The sequence below is a fragment of the Papio anubis genome, chromosome 15, assembly GCF_008728515.1.
Source record: "Papio anubis isolate 15944 chromosome 15, Panubis1.0, whole genome shotgun sequence".
NCBI lineage: Eukaryota > Metazoa > Chordata > Mammalia > Primates > Cercopithecidae > Papio > Papio anubis.
The window spans coordinates 89,145,542-89,169,221 of record NC_044990.1 but is presented as its reverse complement, the minus strand read 5'-3'; the positions used below and the strand labels follow the sequence as shown (position 1 = coordinate 89,169,221).

Here is a 23,680-nt window from a genome sequence, read left to right as displayed (position 1 = left end):
TCAGATTTGAGATGCTCAACCTGTCTACACACATAGCTACTATAATCGGGAGAAAAAGGCAGAATCAATAACGTCTGACTGGAAAACAGCTGTGCCTAGTTTGTACATGCCAACTCTGGCTGCTGTCGCAGAACAATGGCAGAGTAACTTTAACAGAGGTCTGCCCTACCCCACCCCCACAAGATAGTTACTATCTAGCTTTTTACAGAAAACTTTGCCAAGCCTTGCTTTACAGCACCAGGACCCTCCTCTCTCTACTATTGACCCAGTCTGCAGGGTGCTTTCACTAAGTGTGCAAATGACAGTTCAAATCTACTGCAAGACAAAAAAGGCTTTTTAAAACCAAGTTTTATTATGGCTTGGGGCACCTTTGAGGAAATGGTTCCCAAAAAGTGTGAAGGTCAGAAGCAGAGAGGATGTGACACTGTGACAGGATGAGGTGATCACAAACTTCCCTGCAGTCTTGGAGAGTGACACCACCACGTGACTTGGAACTGGAGGATGCCACAACTTCAGGGATATTAAGAGAATATATACCTCCAGGACCACATTTCCACAGGACTATGCTCTACAGGCCCCTAGAGCACTGATTCAGTGAGTGCTTCCATTTATAGAACAGAGTTTATTTTTATAGAACTGAATTTATTTCGTTAGGGACATTAAGAGGATATATACTTCCAGGACCACATTTCCACAGAGACTATGCTCTAAAGGCCCCTAGAGCACTGATTCAGTGAGTGCTTCCGTTTAAAGAACTGAATTCATGTTGTTATAATCTCCCTTATTGGCTTATAACAGCTACTTACGTACTTACAGTACCAGCCCCTCGTCAAGGTTGCGAACATGTTCTCTCAGGGTACCGTGTACTGATGCTCTCTGCCACTGCCTTGGGCTGTTCAGGCTGCATTAAGAAAATACCATAACCTGGGCGGCTCATAAGCCACAGAAACATATTCTCACAGTTCTGAAACTGGAAAGTCCAAGATGAAGGCACGGACAGATACGGTATTTGGTGAAGGCCTGCTTCTTCACAGCTGGACTCACTGCAAACTCACATGGCACGGCACGAGAGCAGAGGTCTCTCTGAGGCCTCTTTTGTATGAGCACTAACCCCATTCATGAGCCTGGTCACCTCCACAGGCCCCATCTCCTAATACTGTCACCTTGGGGGTTAGGATTTCAACATTCAGACCATGGCAGCCACAGAAGAGCTTTGTTTTTAGAGGCTCATTGACTTATCTCTTCCTTTTTCTCTTGAAATCAAACTTTAACAGCTTTCCCCAATTAGAAAAGCATTCACCAAGCGAACTTCAAAGATCACGCTGATGTTTGCTCCATCACGTAAAAACTGCTCATGCAAATTGAACACATACACAATGAGCCAACTTCCTCAAGTAAAACAGCAAAGCGTGAAGGGGAAGGACTTGTACATTCAAGTATGCAACCTGGAGCAATATTAAAGTGTAACTCTATAAACAAAGTGAGATTATTTTTAATGCTTTTCACTCTATTTTTTTTAAATTTGCTTTCAAAGACGGTCACCAACGAGCCTCATCCAGCACCGAGCAGCCACACCCTGCTCAGACACCTGTGCCCCTGCACACACAACTCCCACACCAGGCTTGGCTACAACCAAAACCCAAATACCTCAAATCTTTATGGTGACAACAGTGCCAGCCGACACAGTTTATATGTTAGCCTCCTCATCACAAACAAAATGTGGAAAAAACGGTACCTTCCTCAGGCTAACTCCGTTTGGTTATACAGACCCCTGAACAAAAGTAACTCTAAGAGTGCACTGGTGAGCTTAAGCTTAAAGTAAAAGCCAGTTCTTTCATTTGTGTTCAAGCCCTTGTTTAACAGATTTCAAACGATAATTTTAAAAAAAGAAAATCCAGCACACACAAAATTCTTAGTTCCCTATTTTACGAAGGATATTTGGTATGCATGCATTTTTCTTATGAACACAAACAACAGAAAAAGGATAAAATGCTTTTAAAAATTAAAGATAACCACTGCTGCTTTTTACATCTGCAACAAAAAAGACCAAGACTGATTATCTGTTATCTGCCATAAATTAAATTCCCAAATCAAACTTCTTGTCCCAAGTACCGAACAAGCAGGTCTCCCATTTTTACCTCAAACACACAGGAGCAGGCTGTGCTTTCAGGGGCCTGGGCACCATCAGTTGGCAGGGTTCTCCCAAGTCCTCGCAGAGCAGAGCCAGACCCTCGGGGCAGCCACCATCATCTCCCAAGGAACCTTCTAGAACCTTCTGGAAAGTGAATCTGGCCTAAGGGTAACACACAGCACTTTCCACAGCCACTCAGCACTGCATTCAGTAAAGGCAGGAAGACTTGAGTGAGCAGCCTTGTGCAAGGCCATTGATAACACAGGTAACATGATAAATTCTCACCCAGCTTCCCTACATAAGACATAAAATAAGAAGGAATTCCAGTGACAAGGAAGAAAATGGTCAACAGAAGAGCAATTCTGACATCCATGTTTGGTCTTCCTCAGAAGATTGACTGACTGCGCCAGGCACGATGGCTCATGCCTGTAATCCCAGCACTGGTGGGAGGCAGGTGGATCACTCAAGGCCAGGAGTTCAAGACCAGCCTGGCCAACATGGCAAGACCTGGTCTCCACTAAAAACACAAAAATTAGCCAGGCATGGTGGCATATGCCTGTAATCCCAGCTACTTGAGAGGTTGAGGCATGAGAACTGCTTGAACCCAGGAGGCAGATGTTACGGTGGGCTGAGATTATACCACTGCACTCCAACAGGGAGAACAGTGAGACTCTGGTGCTGGTGGTGGTGGTGGTGGTAGAGGAGGAGGAAGAAGGAGGAGGCAGGAGGAGGAGGAAGAGAAGGAGGAGGAGGAGGAAGGAGGAAGGAGGAGAAAGAAGAGGAGGAGGAGGAGTGGCTAGCTTAGAAGAAGAGGAGGAGGAGGAAGAGTGGCTAGCTTTTATCATGTTGGCTGTAAGAGCAAATCCTAAAAGCGTCACCTCCGCAGAGGGGCCTTCTCTGACGACCCAATCTAAGTCAGCACTCAGGCAGTCTCTCGCCTCACCCCCGATATTCTGCAGTTGATGCTCATGGCTGTTTTATTTCTTCACACACTCATTCCTTTGCTTAAGTGTTTCCCCAACTAGAATTACACTCCCTAAGACGCAGGGCCCCTCCTCCCTCCCTCACCAAGCCACCTCCAGCAACCAGAACGGTGTCTAGCAAACAGAGGTGATCATTAAACGTTCATCAATTTAACAGCATCAATAGTATTTTAGAGTAAAATTAATGACTCCAAAGTTAAAAATATATTTCCACCAAAAAATCTTCCAACAATGTCTCACAAACAAGGTCCCCGTAGCTTCAGCACCATACTGGTTACCAGTGCAATGACCAGGAAGAAGCCCCTGTGGCTGATAGGGCTTGGTTCTGTGTTCCTGTCCAAATCTCATGTCCAAGTGCAATCCCCAGTGCTGGAGGTGGGGCCTGGAGGGAGGTGACTGGATCGTGAGGGGCAGATTTTCCCTGGTGCTGTTCTCGTGATGGTGAGTGTGTGCCAGTGAGATTTGGTTGTTTCAAGATGTGTGGCACCGCACCCCACTCTCTTGCTCCTGCTCCAGCCGGTTAAAAGGAGTCTGCTTCCCCTTTGCCTTCCACCACAACCGTACGTTTCCTGAGGCCTCTCCAGAAACAGGGCAGACGACAACATCATGCTTCCTGCACAGCCTGTGGAACCATGAGCCCATTAAACCTCTTTTCTTTACAAATTACCCAGTCTCAGGTATTTATAGCCATGTGAGAACAGACTAATACAGTGGCAGTAATGACCTCTGCAATTCTCTCCTAATATACGACTTTCCTCTCTTCCCAACAAGGCCAAGTGACTTTTGTAAGGATTAAATAAATAGCCCATGTTAAACAGATTTGCCTCTGCCTGGCACATCCCCATAGTAAGCATCCCCAAACTTAACCACTACTATTGTCATTATTTGTTACCTAAGCCAACTTCCCAAATTACTGAACACCCAAAAGTTCAGAACTACTGATTTAAAGAGAAATGATAAGGTCTGTTTCAAACTGTGAACAGCGAGTTGCTGTCTGCATCATCTCTGGCACAGGCACCAAAGAACATATTGTAGGAGCAATGTCACCTACCCTCCTCACGTCATCCAATACTCCTGGCTTCCATAAACACTTCACTGGCGATGAGTCATCAAGGAACCTATTCTCTCAACACAGCATCACTTTCTTGGAGTTAACACATCAAGACTACAAAAGTATGTCATTTTTGCATCTTTAATATTTCCTTTGTTTAGCTTCAAAAATCATCTCTCAAGCTTCAAAAAATTAAACCCAGGGTTTGAGAATCTGTGATTTTGTTCTGGGGGGTGAGAATGGACAATTTACTGAAACCCTTTCATAACCTTCAAAATTGTATAATCTATAAGGATATCACTTTTCAATCATTACCATTCAAGACTGAACCTGAACAATTCTTGCCTATTTTATCCACCTCTATATGGAAACCCCGGTATTTTCTTGTTAATGTTTCAAGTTCTCGGAACATTCTGAGAACATAAAGACATGGAAGGAAAAGTGTCAACTCTCCACTCGTGTTTATCCTCAAGGCCGCATGAAGAGCTTGAAGAAATCTGCAGGAGGCGGGGACTCTGAGCCTGAAATGGCAACAGCTGCTAGGTGGCTGGGCAGGCCTGGAGGGGACCCACACCCCTGCCCAGTGGGGCCTCACACAGCTGTCGCACACCAGAGAGACAGAGTGGATGAGACCAAGCGGGAGAGCGGCAGAGAAGCAGGCACAGGCGAGGGCTAGCACCTTCCACCAGCTACCCTGGCCGTCTCCCTATGACCTGGACAAGAGAGGAAAAACCTAGGTAAGCCAGGAACCTCTCCCCAGGCTCTCGGTGCCCAACTCCTGAAGAAGCCAACCGAGCAGAAGGAAATCACTCTGCCAAGGAGGGAACATTATCGAGGCTGGACAGTCACCCTGTTCTCCTACCAGAACTCCACACCGTCACACTGAGAAGGTTCGGTTTTACTGTTCAAGTGTCCCGTGAGGAAGGGGTGGCTCTGGCATTCCGTCCTCTGGAAAGCGCCTCGTGTAGCTGTCTCGCGCCGGCGCCGCCCAGCACAGCGGTGCCCACAGGAAAGTCACTATGTTCTCCGCGGAAAGAGGCAAACTGCGCAACAGCATTCCTAGTACGGCCTCAACTCCACTCCTGAAAAAGAGTCCATGTGTGTCTCAGCGCTCAGCAGTGGCTCCTGCGGGAAGCAGGGTTAGGGTGTTTAGGAGGGAGAGAGAGGAGTGGACGTTTCCCTTTACGTGTGCCTGTAACACTCTGTTTGCTCTGAATGCACACATGTCATTTATAACTAAGAAAATACATTGGCTAAAACAACTGACATTGCACCAAGGAATCTCACGTCACACATGCAGGGCAAAGAATGATTCTCCTGAACTGGGGGACAGGAGTGATAAGAGGAGATTAACAGAGCTACACCCTCATCTTAGACAGTTATTAACCAAAACTGATAAGAAACAACAGTGCCAGGATACAATATGGAAAGGAGGAAGCAAAGACCAAGAAGAAACCAGCTGAGAGTGTGTTTCTGGGATAAGGAGGGTGCAGGAAGCACTGTGTTTCCTTTTGAGGCTCTAAGTATCATTTATTGTTTAAGCTATGTACAAGTCTTACTGGATAAAAGAAATATAAAATACAACTTGATGACAACGTGCCCTCGGCTTCTCCTAAGCTCACATATAAATAGTCCAGAGATCATATCTTTGCCAACTTTTGCGCTACATGATCACAAACCTATTTTCACACGGTGCTTCTCTGTGATTTTCTGATGATAAAGAGGACCTAAGTACCCTGGCACTGAATGACTGCTGTGGATACACCTGACCCAAGAACAAACCTACTGTTTACTCAGGTGGTTACAGCTTGGCCAGGAAATGAGCAACAGCAGTACGCACGTCTAGTGGGCCTCGGATGTTCCAGGACTAACACCTCCTCACTTCCTCCCCCAGCCCTTCACCAGGTATTCCTTCATTCTCTTTGAGGCATGGACGTCCTCCTCCCCGCAGCACCTGCCCAAATATGTGTTTAAGACACTCTTCCACACGACACAGACTAACAGGAACATCACTCTACACAATCAGAACCTGCTTGTGCAGAAGTCTGAAGCTGATATTCCCAGCCCAGGCCGCATCCCTGCAGTCTAGACCTGATCTTCACTGAGGCATCTCACAGATATCCTAACGGAGCATGTCTGAAGCTGAGTGCCCACTTCTGGCCCTGCCAGGCTTCCCATCCCAAACGCAACTTCTTCAAACGGCTCAGGCCAAACCCTTGGTCCTCCTTTATTCCTCTCCCGCATACCCCATCTGGTCCATCCACAAATCATCTCATCTCTACCTTCTTGATAAAACTAGAATTCAGTCTCTCCTGCTACCTATGCTGACAGGACTGTGGTTCGAGTCACCATCACCTGGGAGGTCACCTGGATTGCTGCCATCCTGTCCTCTTTGGTTCCCGTGCTTTTGCCCTTTAGTCTTACAGTCTATACTGAAAACAGCAGCCAAAATGATCCTGTTAAAACTCACATCACATCCCTTCCCGCCTCGGCCCAAACACCCCCAGAGGCTCCGTATCACTTGGAGGAAAAGACAGGACCCGCAGGACCACCTGATCTCGCTCCCTGCGACTCCCCGGCCTCACTTCCTATTATTCCATCTCTTCCAAGGGTCATGGGTTTTAGTCTAAGACATTAGGTAAAATCAGAGTCAGGAGGAAAATGACCAAAATCAGCCTTGCATTTCAGGAAAAAACAGTCTGGAGAAAGGCAAGGATAGACTGGCCAGGGGCTGCTGCAGTGATCCAGGTGAGGCATGTGGACAGCCTGGGCTAATGGTGGTAGACAAAGAGAAAAGCCAAGATTCTGGGGTTATAAAAGGAAGATGAACCAGATGTGACAGATGGCAAGGAGTGGGGACTCCAACTGCCAGAGGCTTTCCTGGAGGCTGGTCTTTAAGGCCACTCTACCACCATTGTTCTCCCTAGCCCTAATCTCACCCTTTACTCTATAAAATACCCCTCTCAAACCATCTAGTTCCATCAGCCAAGCATGAAGAACCTCAGGGACAACTAATTTCCATTTGAGTCTCAGGAGAATTTACACATATGAGGCCATCCACTCTGGATTCTATTTGCTAGAAAATGAGAGACCATGCAGAGCTGACCACTGAATCCCTCTCTCATGCCAACAACTCAGGAACATGAAGCCCTCAGCTGCACCGCTGTGCCGGACACTTCTTTCTGCCTCTACCCTGGCTACACTGAGTTGGTTCAACAGACTACAGCTAATTAAGACCAAATTCACAGTTGTTTTACCAAGGGGAAGGGGATAGATGCAGATAAACAAACCAGAAGGCTTGTTCCTCCAAGAAGGTTCCTCCACAACCTTCTGGTTGTGGCTAGTAGAGAGTACACAGAAACTTAATACTTTCACGTTAGGCAAAACTCAACTGCATTTTTATGGTGGCAAAACAGCCTCGCTACTTTACTGCGTGTGTTAAGTGCTGCCGGTACTTGCTGAACAACTAGATGAGATACGAGTGACATGACTCTTGGGTGAGACCGACTGACCGGCTGCACTGGAAACACTTACCCAGCTGCCCACATGGGCCAGGCATGAACACCTACTAAGGGATCTGTGTCCCGTGTCAAGGGTCAAAAAGGGACAACAGACTCTGGAGCTAAGTCCTATTATTAAACTGGTAGCTCGTCCGAGAGCAGCAGCATCACTGACTCACACAAGCCAGGCTTTGAAGGAACCTTACAAGTACACTGTCCCAATGCCCATCCTCTGGCTAGTTAGACATAATGTGAGTGGAAAGTTCTCTCCAACTCCTCGGAGAGGCTCTTCCCTCCACTCAACCCCAACGTGTTCTCTGATGGGTAAGTTCAAGCTGACTTCGACTTCCCATCCTTTTATCATCCCAACGCTGGAGAGGATGGCTTTCCCGAAAGGATCCTTTAGAAAAACAAAACGCACAGCCAATATTATCACGAGTCCTTATTACCGACAGGAAAAATGGTGGCCGCCTTGGAAGCTGAGGCAATTTTTAATGCATGAGAGACGACAAATTATCCTAACTTCCTATCAGGAGGAAATACTTTAAGCAATTCTTATACTGTTCTTGCTGCGTGAGCACGAAGTGTTCCTGGGTATCCAGGCTGCTTTTCTAGTTCAGACAACTAGACTTCCCCCTTCATTTCAGATCTTTGCAATGTCCTAATTGTCTAGATCAGCAATATGCAACAGAAATATATTGGGAACCACAGATGTGATTTCAAAATTTTTAGTAACTACTTTTAAAAAGTGAAACAAAGTTAGGGATAGCAGGGATTGCTGAGGGTTATTCTTATCCCAATTCTGCTCGCTTGGGGTCAGGGACGTAATTGTGTGAGGAAAATGATGATACCAACTTAAGACAGCTACTTTTAGACTGGGTTAACACACACTTCATAATGGGGCCTAAGCCATAATAAGCACTCAGAAAATGCTGCTTACTCCAGTTATTGATCACAGACCTGTAAGAACAATCCCAGCAGGCTGGACCAAGTACACAACTGCAGGGTCCAGCACAAATTGGAAATGCAAAGCTCCTCGTCAAAAAATTCTTAAGAGTTCCTGATGGCAACAGCAGAGCATGAAACCAAGCACAGGGCCCTGTGTGGCAACACTAGTCGCACGCCCATGAGGCAGGCCCTATCATCAGGTAAGTTCTCCTGAGAACTTGCCCATGGGCCTTGCCAGGAGTTAGCCTAAGAGTATTGCCTTGATGTTGTCAAATACCTCACCTGCATTAGCCACACTATACAGCAGCATGCCTGTATGAAGAACCCAGCCGGTGGAGTGGGTGCATCTGAGTTCAAATCCCGAATCTCTTCACTGGCTGAGCTGGGACCTGGGACTTCCGAATCACTTCAAGTCTCAGGTGCTCATCTGCTAAGTGGGGAACTGCCATCTTCTCTGCAGGGCATTGTGAGGTTTAAACAAAACCTTACAAGTAAAATGCCTAGACACACAATCTGTTCTCAACAAACTTTGGTCCCATTTCATTTCAAAGATCACTGTATTCCTCCAGGCTCTTAAATAATCTAACTGCAACAGGCAAAACGGGAGCCACTCACAACGGAGCGCTGCGCAACTAAAACGTGGCTAACGCAAACCGAGATGTGCTGTGGCCGTAACAAATTCCAACAAGATTTTATAGACTTAATGTGAAGAAATTAAAATACCTGATATAAAATACCTAAAATAATGATATATAATATGTATATATCAATTACAGGTTGAAGTAATTGTATGGATACACTGGGTTAAATACAATGCATTATTAAAATTAACTTTAAGCCAGGCACAGCGGCTCATGCCTATAATCCCAGCACTCTGGGAGGCTGAGGTGGGAAGACTGCTTGAGTCCAGGAGTTAGAGATCATCCTGGGAAACATGGCAAAACCTCATCTCTACAAAAAAAATACAAAAATTAGCTAGGCATGGTGGCACGTGCCTATAGTCTAAGGTACTTGGGAGGTGGGGGCTGCAGTGAGCCATGAAGACACCACTATACTCTAGCCTGGGTAACAGAGTGAGACCCTGTCTCAAAAATAAATAAATAAAAATTTAAAAATGAAAAATAACTGTTTCACTTTTTAAAAGTAGTAACTAAAAAATTTAAAATCACATCTGTGGTTCCCAATATATTTCTATTGCAGTGCTGATCTAGACAATTAGGACATTCCAAAGATCTTAAATGAAGGGGGAAGTCTAGTTGTCCACACTAGAAAAGCAGCCTGGATACATAGGAACACTTCGTGCTCACCCAGCAAGACAGTACAGCCAGGCACTAAGGTACAAGACAGAGGGCCATCTCTCATACTTCTTGCCAGGTAAAATTAAAACACAATTACAGTATCTGAATGGAAATTGTCTTTCTTTAACCTACCTACAAAACGTTCAGGGAACAGTTACTCATTTCTTCTCCTGAACAGTCCTTTTCTTACTTAACTTCCTTAACTAAAGTTCTATATAGGAATAAGCTTCAACAGCTTATTTAATAAATTAGACAATAAACAGTATGTTGTGACCCACCGTTTTATGCTTGGCATCAACAGTACAGAAGGGTGCCCAGCTAAAAAGAATGCCTCAAATATATCTTTGGTGCTTCATAAACCTTCAAAGCCAAGTTTCGGTAAACAGTTTACCTCCTCATCTGTCTGAATCTAGAACAAAACAAAAACAACCCTTGGCTGGGCATCCCATCCCAAACAGACTATAGACTTACTTCTGCTTTTATTGCAATTAATTATTAAGCCTGTATCAACAAGTTTTGAGTTTCAGCAAGTGGTTCCCATGTTTTAATTCTTTCAAAAGTATTAATATTTTTAACTACTCTTGTGTGTGAAATCCTAATCACAATCTTGGCTAAAAAAATCTAGAAGAGAACTGAGCATAAGGCAAAGCAGCATAATAAAAGAATTTGTCCTTTAAAAATACACAGGGAAAATGAGTGTTTTAGAAATAGGTAAGGTAATTTCTCTTCCCAAACCTCTCACTCACTAAATTATCCCAGCTCCTTACAATCCTGGACTGCCACCTGAACTCCTTTTGAAGTCTCTCGACTGTAAAGTGAGAAAATGAAAACCTGCCCTCTCACCTTTGCAGACAGTCTCAAGATGCATTTACAGCCAGTGTGCAGAGTGGCCCAAGAATGTCCCATGCCAGGTTACCTGTGCAACAGCCATGCCAGGTTACTTGTGCAACAGCTGATAACACTGTAAATTTCTGGGGTTTTCAACTTTTATTTTCCATTCTAGCAGCTTTTCTTTCACATCCTCTTTCAAAAGTCCAAGGTAGGAAATGTTGAGTGTCTTACATTTATTTTAGTTTGCAATATCCGCAGAATGTAAAGCACTGAGCAAGATATAAGATAGAAAAGCCAAAATGTTTATCCATAACAGGTTTCCCATCTTCCTAAGGGAAAGAAAATATACAACAGATACAAGACAGCTGTCCACGTGACATCCACAGGACAGGAAGGAGTACTCTCATGTACTGCTACTGGCAAAAGTTCTCTGGAGGCTGTACGGTAGCAGGTGTTCAAAGCCTTTGAAAGTCCCTACGTTTGGCCTTGCAGTGCTCTATCAGGGCATTTGTCCTACAAAGAAAATCAAGGATTAAGGGTGTGGTACAGAAGTGTCCACTGCACAGTTCACTGTTCACAACTGTGAAAACTCAGAATCCACTTCTGTATCCAAAAATGGGGATTATTACCAGGAACTAAGAGGCAGCCATTAAAATCAGTAGTAAAATAATTATTTAACATGGGAAAAGACTCGCACTGGATCAAATTAAAGCATGTTATAAAACATTACTATGATGGCACGGATAGTTTAAAAATATATTTACATATTTGCAATGGATAAAAAAAAATGACCAAAAAAGAAATACTAATTTTAACACTGGTATCTCTAGATGGTAGCATTATATGACTTTTTTTCTTCTTACACAGCTCTATTTACTCAAGTTTATAAAATTAATATGAAACCCTGGGTAAAGATTTAAAATATACCATGTGGCTCCAACTACACGAAAGAATAATGCAAATGGTAATAACAGCTAACGTCTCTTTGGCATCTCCAACTTACAAGGCATTGTTCTAAGAGTTTTGCATGAATTCACGTAATCCTCACAACCGACACAAAGGGCAAGCACATGTGATACCCACTTTCCTGATGGCACAGCTGGCGAGTGGCAACGCACGACAGCAACCAGTCAAGGAGTTCGGGTCAGGCACTACATTCCCTACCTCCATACCATCCCCCATCAAAGCAAACACCTGATAATCGTGGGCAGCTACCAGGAGTGAGTAATAACCCTGAGTCAAAAAAGGAGAAATCAACTGAAGATCAAAGTCGCAATTTGATCTAGCTGTGAATGTGCCGAGCTGACCATTCAGCACCCATGCCACAAGTATGCTCTGTGCTACTCAGCATCATGTAAACATGCTCAGAAGTGACATAAGTTGGGATCAGAAGTGTTTTGTATTTCAGATTTGGGGATATTTTCATTATACTTACCAGCTGAGCATCCCAAATCCCGAAAATTCAAAACATTCCAACGAGCATTTCCTTTGAGTGTCACGTTGGTGCTCAAAGAGTTTCAGATTTTGGAATATTTTGGATATTCAGGTTTGGCATGTATATGAGTCCATGTTCACACTGTTATAAAGACATACCCAAGACTGGGTAATTTATAAAGAAAAGAGATTTAAATAACTCACAGTTCTACATGGCTGGGGAGGCCACAGGAAACCTACAATCATGGCGAAAGGTCCCTCTTCACAGGGCAGCAGGGGAGAGAAGAGTGAGAAACAAAGGAGAAGGAGCCCCTTACACAACCATCAGATCTCCTGAGAACTCCCTCGTTATCACGAGAACAGCATGGGGGAAATCACCCCCATGATCCAATCTCCTAGGATTCTACTGGATCCAGCACTGTCCAATAGACTTTTTCTTTTTTGGTAGAGATGAGGTTTTGCCATGTAGCCCAGGCTGATCTCTAACTCCAAATCTCATCTTGAATTGTAATCCCCATAATCTCCTAGGTCTCTCCCGGAGGTCTCTCCCTAGACATGTGGGCATTATGGGGATTACAATTCAAGATGAGATTTGGGTGGGGACACAACCAAACCATATCAGCATGCTCAACCTGTATTGTTAAAACATCTATATTGCCCAAGGTGATCCACAGATTCAATGCAATGTCTACCAAAATTCCAATGGTATTCTTCACAGATATAGAAAAACAATCCTGAAATTCACATGAAATCACACACAAAAAAAAAACCAAATAGCTAAAGCACTCTTAAGTAAAAAGAACAAAGCTGGAGGCATCACACTACCTGATTTCAAAGTGTATTACCAAGCTACAGTAGCCAAAACAGCATGGCACTAGCATAAAAGCAGACACATAGACCAACAGAACAGAATAGAGAGCTGAGAATTAAACTCACGTAATACAGTCAACAGATGTTTGACAAAGGTGCCAAGAACACCCAATCAGGAAAGGGCAGTTTCAACATATGGTGCTGGGAAAAATGGGCATCTACATGCAAAAAAATTAAATTGGAACCTTGTCCCACAATACATACAAAAATGAACTCAAAATGGGCTAAAGACTTATTAAATGTAACACCTGAAACTATGAAACTACTAGAAATAAACACCATGGAAAGCTCCATGACATTAATCTAGACAATGATTTCCTGGATATGACCCCAAAAGCACAGAAAACAAAGGCAAAAATAAGACAAATGCGATTTCATCAAACTGAAAAGCTTATGCACAGTAAAGGAAACAACAGAATTAAGAGACAACTCACAGAATGGAAAGAAAGTATTTGCAAAACATACATCTGATACGAAGCTAATATCCAAAATATATTTTAAAACTCAGTAACAAACAAAAATAACCTGATTAAAAATGATGAGCAAAGGACCCGAACAGACATTTCTCAAAAGACATACAAACGGCCAACAGATTAGAAAATGTTCAACATCACTAAGGCCGGGCGCGGTGGCTCAAGCCTGTAATCCCAGCACTTTGGGAGGCCGAGACGGGCGGATCACGAGGTCAGGAGATTGAGACCATCCTGACTAACACGGTGAAACCCCATCTCTACTAAAAAATACAAAAAAAAAACTAGCCGGGCGTGGTGGCGGGCGCCTGTAGTCCCAGCTACTCGGGAGGCTGAGGCAGGAGAATGGCGTCAACCCGGGAGGCGGAGCTTGCAGTGAGCTGAGATCCGGCCACTGCACTCCAGCCTGAACGGCAGAGCGAGACTCCGTCTCAAAAAAAAAAAAAAAAAAGAAAATGTTCAACATCACTAATCATCAGAGAAATGCACATTAAAACCATGAGAGCATCTCACACCTGTAGAACGGCTATTATAAAAAAGATGAAAGGTGACAGGTATTGGCAAGGATGTGGAGAAAAGATAAGCCTTGTACATTGTTGGTGGGAATGTAAACTCGAAAAGCCATTCTGGGAAACAGTATGGAGGTTCCTCAAAAATCTAAAAACAGAATTATCATATTAGCCAGCAATCCCACTACTGGGTATATACTTAGCCAAAGAAACTAAAATCAGTATGTTGAAGAGATGTCTGCACTCCCATTTTCATGGCAGCACTATTTACAACAGCTAAGATACAAAATCAATCTAAGTGGCCACTGAAAGATGAGAGAATAAAGAAAATGTGGGATACATACACAACAGAACACTAGTCAGACTTTTAAAAGAAAGGAAACCCTGTTATTTGCAACAACAATGAATGAACCTGGAGAACATTATGCTAAGAGAAAGCAGGGCACAAAAAGACAAATACTGCACAATCTCGCCTAGATGCAAAGTGTAAAAAAGCTGAACACACAGAAGGAGAGAAGAGAATAGTGGTTACCAGATGCTGAAGAGGCTGGGAAGGAGGGAACAGGAGCTAGACAGGGAAAGGGGAGATGTTAGTCAAAGAGTACAAATTTCAGTTGGACAGGAGGAATAAATTTTTGTAATCTATTGTACAGCAGGAGACTACAGTTAACAATAAAGTACATTTCAAAATTGCTAAAAGATGAGATTTTAAATGTTCTTACCACAAAGAAAAAAGAAGTATGTGAGGACATGAACGGATATGTTCATTTCCCTGACCTAATCACTCCAAAATGCATTCATATGCCATAACATAATGTTGTTACTCCATAAATACATGCAACCATTTGTCAATTTAAAAACAAAATATAAGAATTAAAGAAAAGAAACTGGGTATGAGGCAAGCTTTATGTGACTAGCTGGTCTACATTTCATGCTCTGTTGATCTGAGAGACCAAAAAACCAACCAAAAATTTCCAAGGGTGAGGATGAGAAAAGAGCAGATTTCTGTTCTGAACCACCTGGGCCTTTGGATGCTTTCCACTTTTCCAGAAAAACAGTTAAGTAAATGAACAGCAACTGTGAAACCTGCAGATAATTTTAGTATTAGTTGCTGTGCCAAGGAGCTGGAAAGATCAATTATTAATATATTAGGGTTACCATCCTTATCATATCAAACAACTATTTCAGAAATGGTCTGTGAGAAGAAAGAGCTGTGGTTTGCTTACACTTGACAAATTGGCTTTATTCCCTCTTGGCAACTATGAGAACAGGCTCACCCAGTTTCATCTGAAATGTTTTGTTTTCCTCTCAAGTAGTGATGGTAACACTGTATGTGAATCCACAGTCAATTCTTAAGCAAAAAAAGCCTCATTAATATCAAACCATCCATCAGGATTACCCTTTTCTATTACGTATGAATATAACTATCTAGAACAGTAGACATCTTTCGAACAGAACTAAGTTAAAATCCATAGCTTTATTATAATTATTTTGTTGCTAATATTCCTGAAACCACATTATTAATGTGAGCTTCAGGATGTACCATTTAAACAACTGGAATCTTATATTCTTAACTTTCAGCTCCTGAAATAAAAAGCTGGTAAACATGTTACAGGTGTGATGGCTTTAACCAAACACAGCTTTCTCCTAGAAACATAAAATCTGCTTTTGCCAGTTACATTTCACCTGCTTCCCTAGTTGTCAGATGCCTAATCAGACAAGGTTGTATAGGATGGGAACAGCTTGGAAGCTAATTCATTATGACCTTTTGAGTGAACAAACAAACATGCACACACACACACCCTACAGCAGCCACAACACTTGAATCGGAATTCCACAGTAACGCAGCAAAAAACTGGAAACAGAAATCACTCTGAATTTCTCTGTAGCTATTTACCTAAGAAAATGCAAAGAAATGTCCTATCCCTTGCTTGGTTTGCCTCAGTAAGTTACTTATCCCCAAGTGAAATTCTACAAACATAATCATCATCATTCTTTCTTTTGAGATGGAGTTTTGCTCTGCTGTCCAGGCTGGAGGGCAGTGGTGTGATTAGTAGAGATGGGGTTTCACCATGTTGGCCAGGCTGGTCTCGAACTCCTGACCTAAGGTGATTCACCCGCCTCAGCCTCCCAAAGCGCTAGGATTACAGGCATGAGCCACTGTGCTCAGCCAACATCATCATCATTCTTATTAATAATTATTATTTTGGTTGTTTTTGAGATACAAATAGAGAAATTGCGTGCCTACGGATTTTTGCCCTAACTGGGGAAAAAAAAAAAAAATTTAAGCATGCCAAGTAAAAACGTTGTAAGAAAATGAAGTCATCCAAGTTGCACTGCTTTCCAACACTAATTAAATTTTTTTAATTTTCCAAATTTCAGAGTTTTCCAACTTAAAACCTAGTGCTTCTCAAAGTTTACCAATAAATGCAACTCACACAATATTCCTTTAAAACCAATTTATAAAAATATTTTCATAATCAGAACAATTGGGGGCTAATATCTGATTTTCTACAAGTAATTAAGGAAGGTATGCACCAAAATAGCTGACATATTAACCAAATTTACTTCCTTTTTCCCTTTAACGAATCTTAGCAGAGCTTAAACTGACAGTAAATAAGAATATATACACCAAAAACAATCTGTTAGAAACACAGTTCAGTCTAAACTAACCCCTGGAAGAAAAGCACCTTGACATTTACAACTACAGAACAAAAGCTAATCTAGAATTTAAGCTATCAGTTTTAAGTTTTGTGTCTGTAATTTCAAAACACTTCTTATCAATTTCCCACCTCTCAGAATTTTGTGAAAATGAAATGTGTAAATCCTACAACATATTTCACAAGTGCAAGGCCCTTCCCTCCTCACTCTCTAAGCAATTCTCACACACTGGGAAATTGCTGCACTGTGGCCCGCAGGGCAGACGACCAAGTCCTTCAGGGCCCAGCCCTGTCCCTTCACATCAGCTTACACGGCTGGTAGCCAGAGCTGGATGCATACCGTACAGAATGACCTCTCAGGGAAACTTCCCAAAACACAGTGACTGAACAATTTATCAGGTTTTTCATGTGCTGTTTTCATATTTTCATTTTTATTATCTCCTAGGTAATTACAAGTGTGACTCACACTAAGCTTGAAAAAAGGTACCATTTGCCTCTTGTTTAAATTTACTGGAAGAGATATCCACTCTTTAAAAACAGGACAAAATAAGTCAAAACTAATTTTTTACTTTAATGTGAAACTCACTTGCTATCAACTACAACTTCAAGCTCATTCTGTGAGTAACAAATATTTATTGAAAGCCTATTATGTGCCAAGCACTATTCTAGATGCTTGGGATATGTTAAGGAAATCTCTCTTCCAGAGAACCTTCAAAATAACTCTTAATTATAAAAACAACAGTTACCATACGAAACGTCAGCAGCAACCTTTGGAAAAGTAAAAATGGTAAGTTTTTAACATTCAATTTACTTTTTTTTTTTTTTTTTTGAGACGGAGTCTCGCTTTGTCGCCCCAGCTGGAGTGCAGTGGCAATCTCGGCTCACTGCAATCTCTACCTCTGGGGTTCAAGGGATTCTCCAGTCTCAGCCTCCCGAGTAACTGGAACTACAGGTGCGCACCACCATGCCCGGCTAACTTTTGGTTTTGGGTTTTGTGTTTATTTTTTTTTTTAAGTAGAGACGGGTTTTTGCCATGTTAGCCAGGCTGGTCTCGAATTCCCAACTTCATGTGATCCACCCACCTCAGCCTCCCAAAGTGCTGGGATTACAAGCGTGAGCCACTGCGACCAGCCTCAATTTACTTTAAAACAAAACTTTCTTAAAAAGTCTTACACCAAAGTCAGATAATCTTAATGTGCAAATTTAGTTTCAAAAGTATGTTAAACATAAATAAAACTCAGTAGTTTCAAGAGGGTAATATGATAAAATCCCACACAAAGGTCAAGAAAAAGTAAAACTTGCCACTAGCAAGGCACCTTATCACAGCCAATAAGGCAGCTACATTACAAAATGACAAAGCTGATACGACGAAGGGTCTAAGGGAAAGACTACTGAAACACTGTCTTTTTTCCCTTTGAAAGAGCCCTAAGTTTCTTGGAATCTCCCCTAGCACTTTCACTTACGTGTAATAATTTCCTTGCCAACATGAAATACTACCAACAATAAATGTCTTTGTGTTTACAATCATAAACAACGCCAGTAATACTTTATGAATTCCTGTATGTCTAATTCAATTAAATAAACTTTCCATGTAACCTGCCCTCACAGATTTGATGACTTCTAGGTTTTCCGAGAAACCTATAGCAAAAGACTATCCTTCAGGAAGGGAAATCTCTATTGGGTTATCCTATGTAACAGGTTCTACAAAGATGCTTTCATATACAGTTGTCCCTTTTTATCAGCAGGGAATTGGTTCCAGGATCCCCATGGATACCAAAACCCTCAGATGCTCAAGTCTTTTATATAAAATAGCATAGTCTCGTAAACATTAAATCACCCCTAGGTTACGTACACTACCTAGTACATTATAAATGATACGTAAATAATCATTATACTGTGTTGTTTTATATTGGTTTTTTTAAATTGGTTTCCCCCTCCTCCGATATTTCCAAGGCTGGCTGAATACACGGGTGGGTAACCTTGGATACAGAGGGCTGACTGTACTCTTATCTGGGAGCTTGATATTGCCCATCTCAGTTGACAGATAAGAAAACTAAGGTTAAGAGTGACAAAGCGGCAACATAAAAATAAAAGGGAGGACTTAAGTACAGGACTGACTGCAACCGCTTGAGCAGATCCCAAGAAAAGCAAAGCTAGATTTCTGTATTTAAAGCGCTACCCCAAGTGTAGGAAGAATCGCAATAGTAAAATAAAATGAAAGAGTTAAATTCCCAGAAACTGCCACTGAAAGACTGAAAAGACAATGTTTAGTAAAGTGACACAATATTTTACAACAGGGAATCGAGACCCCGCCCAGTATGTTCCCCGAAAGCATGTTTTATAAACCTCAGATACCGGTTAATGTGAATTCTCTAACCTAAACATTAAGTGTTGAGGGTACGGAAAAACCACCGAATTTCTGGTCTCAGATAGAAAAAGCAGAGAAAGGAGTGCGGCTGAGAGAAGCAGGCGGAGGGCTGGCCCATTTTATTTCTGCACGACTTTGCCTGATCACCTGCTGAGGATTCTAAGGCCTGACCCAGACCTAGATGCGAGCCCTTAGATGACAATCTCTAAAAGCAGAGCTCAGGCTGAGGCAGGTGCCAAGAAATCGGCTCACACCCCTGATAAACGGTTGTTGAAAATGTGTGTCACCTGCACCACCAGCGACCAGAACCACTCTTCCTCACTGGAGCAAGGGCGATGTCTGGGGTTCCACACGCAGACTCCACCCTGCCCTGAGGGTGGCCCGCGCGCCGCCTCCTCCCGGCCGTTACCCAAACCCACAACGCCCCGTTCCACACAACCCGGACCCCCGAGCGGCTGGGGAGGGTCGGACCCGGGCGCGGAGGAGGCTGGAGGTCCGGCCGGAGCGAAGCGCCCACCCCGGGCCCAACCCCTCCCTCGGCCCGTGGCCGCCCGCGCTCACCTCCAGGCGCAGGGAAGCCCCGCAGCCACGCAGGAACTCGCGGATGTTGCTCAGGCACTCGCTCTCGCTCCGGGGCTCCGGGTAGACCTGCAACACAGAGCACAAGCGCTGAGCGCCGTGGCCGGCAGTGGGGAGACCGGGGACAAGGCCAAGCGACGCCCACGGCCCGCGCTCCCAACACAGCGGGCGACGCTGGCGAGCCGCCCCCGACGGCCTGGAGCGAGCCCGCAGCCACAGACGCCAAACCGCTCAGCCGCCGCTTCTCCTCACCCTTTTTTCTTCCTCCGGGGCTGCACCAATCTCTGCCCCTTCCCGCACCAGGAAGTGAGTCCCGGCGCCGGAAGTGACGTACTCAGACCGCGCCCCCGCCGGCCTGCGCGGGACGTCTTCCGGCTGGCGCTGGGTCTTCGCCCCAGCGGACGCAGCCCACCCTGCTTACCCGGCTAGCTGCCACCTCCTCCGGCCCAGTGCTGGGCCTCGGTCCGGTAGGCGGAGCCCACTGGTTGGCCCCACACGCGGCCACCGCCGCCTCCTCCTGTCCAGTCTTCGGCCTCGGCCTCAGCCCCGCGGACGCAGCCGACGAGGCCCGGCCCCGCGCGCGGCCTCCTCCCTGCTCCAGGTCCTTGGCCTGGCCCCGCAGACACAGCGCACCCGTTGGGCCCCAAGCGCAGACACCGCAGCCTCTTGGCGCCCGGTCCTCGGCCTCTCCCAAGTGGACACAGCCCGGCCCAGAGGGGCCCCAGAGAGTTTGGGCGGCTTGAGTAACCCCTGATTGTTGGGAGAGAACCTGGGATTTCTTCCCTTCTTTCTAACCAAGGCTCATGGAGAGCGCAGTTACAATTCTAATGCGGTGACTTAATTAAGCAACAAAAATTATGCATGTTGGGATTAAGGTGCAGTGTTTTCTTTCCCCAAGTATATCCCACGTGCTTCATGAATGATTAACTGAAATAGACAGTTAACATGAAAACCAGTAAGTCAGCTGAGAAGAAATTGTGGATCCCCCGCAGTCAAGGAGCGCAGGAAGGCGCCTACAGACTCCCTGGTGCATTAGTCCAAAGTAGAATTGTTAGGGTCACCAGCAACACATGTAAGGTGTTTGGACCTTTCCCACGTCAAGAAACTAAGGAAACCAGAAACAGCACCAATTACTAGAAAATTTTAAGAAGCCTGAGGCATACGAAAAGCTGTTTATTTTGGTTTTTACTCCAAGGATTATTTTAACTGTAAGAAAATTTCTGTTCCAAATTACATGTAAAGACATTAAGCGTTGACATTTAAACTAATGCGTCATCTAGAACTCTAGCATTTGAGGACATTAAAGGCATTTTTGTCCTGTACTGTAGGAGAAAATCACATTTCACCAGGCTACCCTCAGGAATACTGTGGTTTCATTTCATGGTGCTCAGGTGTTTTAAAATTATACATCAAAACCAAGTGTTCAGCAATGCCAAAAGAGATGAAATGAAGCTTTTTTTCTTTCTATAGTTGAAAAATTCCTACAAGCAAGTGCTGACATGTTTCCACCGAAATTGTACATTTTTTCAGTGGAATGGCAAAAGCACAGCTGCTTCCTAATCCATTTTGTTCTCTTTAAAATAATTCTTAAAAATTATCACATATGTAGGTAATACTTTTTTTTTCATAGTTTTAAATAGTTGTAAAGGATGTAATTTCTGACATTCTGATGACATTTTAAAATTAAACCATTGCATCCTTTATTAAAATCCAATAGAATCTAAATGTAATAGAAACATAATACCCATTTCTCCATCTAAAAAGTTTCTGAACAAGTCAGACATTAATTCTTTCTCCTTTAATTCATTCCACTTCACCCAAAAAGTTGTATCCTCATAAAATCTATTTTTATGCTTGAAACGCACTCTTTTTTGACAAGTGACCTCTACAAAACAGTCAATCATCATTCAAAGAGTCTGTATTTATGAACTCAGCTACTTGCTAAAAATTACGTGTAACCCAAAAATCAATACTTGAAGCACTCTCTCAGTCATATATGACACATGCAGAACAGTGAAAAATTTGGATCACCTTATGTACACGTTTCCAGCTGAGCTGGTACAAGGCCATGCTCTGCCTTCTTTTTTCAGTTCTCATTCTGTAAACATACGTCCTCTTCTCAGTCTACTTAGTGTCACTTTTTCCAATTTCCGTGCCCTTCCGATGGTAATTTCTCTGTTTCAAATGGCCCTCAAGCGTAGTGCTGAAATGCGGTCTAATGTCCCTACGTGCAAGAAGGCTGTGATGTGCCTTACAGAGAAAATACGTGTGTTAGATAAGCTCCGTTTGGGCATGAGTTATAGTACTGTTGTCATGAGTTCAATGTTAATAAATCAACAATATGGTACATTCACAAAAAGGAAGTGGAGATCTGCTGATCTGTACATGAGGCTGCTCCAGAAAGTGCTAAAGTAACATCTATAGTGCGTGATGAAGCTATGGGAAGGATGGAAAAGCAGCTAAATTTGTGGATTCATCAGACGACAACCAATAAAAAAAAAAAAGTAGTGGGCAGTATTGTTGTGAGACTGAAAGTCAAGGAAACTTACAGCCATGTTACCCAAGGTCAGGAAAATGTTAAACCCTTCTCAGCGAGTGCAGGCTGGCTGGAACGTTTCAAAAGGCGGTACAGCATGAAATCAAATTCTAAACTTGCAGGCAAGGCAGGTTCTGCAGATAAGGAGGCTGCGGAAGAATTTTTAAAATGCCTGCTAAGTGTTATACGTGAAAAGGGTTAAAGGGTTATGTTGAAGAGCAGGTTTTCAATGCTGATGAGACTGGCTTGTTTTATAAGAATGTTGGCATTCTTATAAAACCTATGTAATGCAAATGGTCATGCAAGCCCCTGACTTTATAGCATTCAACCTTGCTATTGTGCGCCAATGGCAAGGGCGACTTCAAGTGCAAACCTCTGATGGTGTACAGAGCCCACAACCCATGAGCACTTAAAGGGAAAAACCTGAACTGCATGCCAGTCCATTGGAGGTAAAACAGAAAAGCAAGGATGGTATCTGAAATATTCTGGGATTGGTTCCACCACTGCTTCATTCCAGAAGTTGAACGATATCTCCAGGGCAAAAACCTTGCTTTCCGGGTCTTATTAATTTTGGGTAATGCCCCAGTTCATTGCCATGACGAACTTGAAAATGTTCACCCCAACATAGAAGTTCTTTTCATGCCCCAATACTGCATCTCTCATCCAGCCCCTCAGGGCATAATACAAACTTCCAAGGCACACTACATGAGGGAACTTTATTGTAAAGCTTGTGAGGCTCTTGATGCCAACAAGGAAGCCAGCATGATAGACTACTGGAAATCACTCACTACACTCAGCGTTGTTGATTATGTTGGCACAGCCTGGGACAGCATCAAGCAGGCTGCTGTCAATAACTGCTGGGAAAACATGTGGCCAGACCGTGAAAACTTTTCAAGGCTTTGAAAGTGTTTCAGAAAATATAAAAAACAATGTAAAAAAACATAATGCATATTGCACGGCAAATAAATGGAGAAGGTTTCAACGACATGAAGGAAGAAAATGTGGAGGAAAGTTTGTCAGAGAAGGCAGCAGAACCCACAAACAAAAACCTGGATGAGAGGACAAAACATGGCAGCAAAGTCAGTGACAAAAGTCACCCTAAGACTCCAAGAATTGTCCCTCTCACAGCAGCCAAAATATGAGAATGGAATTCTGCCTTGGAAAAAATTTTCAATGACATGGAAGAATGTGACCCTGTACTTGAACGTAGCCTCACATTTAAGCGCCTCACTTCCACTGCATTTATCCCTTATTCTGAGATGCTTAAAGATTTGAGGCAAAAAGCCAGGCAGACAAGGCTGAACCAATTTTTCTAGCCAGTTTGAGAGAGAGTCGCCAACACCATCAACAAGTTGCAAAAGACAAACTCCTAAGGTAGCTCTGCCAGATCACAATGTGCTGCCGTTATTGACATCTTCCTCTGGTGCAGAGTAAATTCCACCAGCCTCTTTTGATTTTCATGGGGCAAGCTAAGGTTGATAGGGTAAACCACAGTGCACTCACTGACCATCA

The 23,680-nt window shown here is 43.5% G+C and overlaps 1 protein-coding gene across 31 annotated transcripts in view; it reads right to left on the bottom strand.

Annotated features, from left to right (window-relative positions):
* Window positions 1–23,680, bottom strand: part of ARHGEF7 (Rho guanine nucleotide exchange factor 7) — a 180,340-nt gene that overhangs the window by 124,585 nt on the left and 32,075 nt on the right. For 18 of the 31 annotated variants that reach the window (XR_002518551.2, XR_002518547.2, XR_002518548.2 and 15 more), the window contains exon 2: window positions 19,615–19,701. Coding sequence is in view for 13 of the 31 variants with exons in the window: in XM_021929787.2 (XP_021785479.1) it covers window positions 19,615–19,701 (87 nt within the window). In the remaining 18 variants the exon portion in view is untranslated. Of the gene's footprint in view, window positions 1–5,027; window positions 5,248–19,614; window positions 19,722–19,884; window positions 19,986–23,680 lie in introns of those variants that run through there. The other 13 variants (XM_021929798.2, XM_021929801.2, XM_031655665.1 and 10 more) reach the window with 4 other exon arrangements.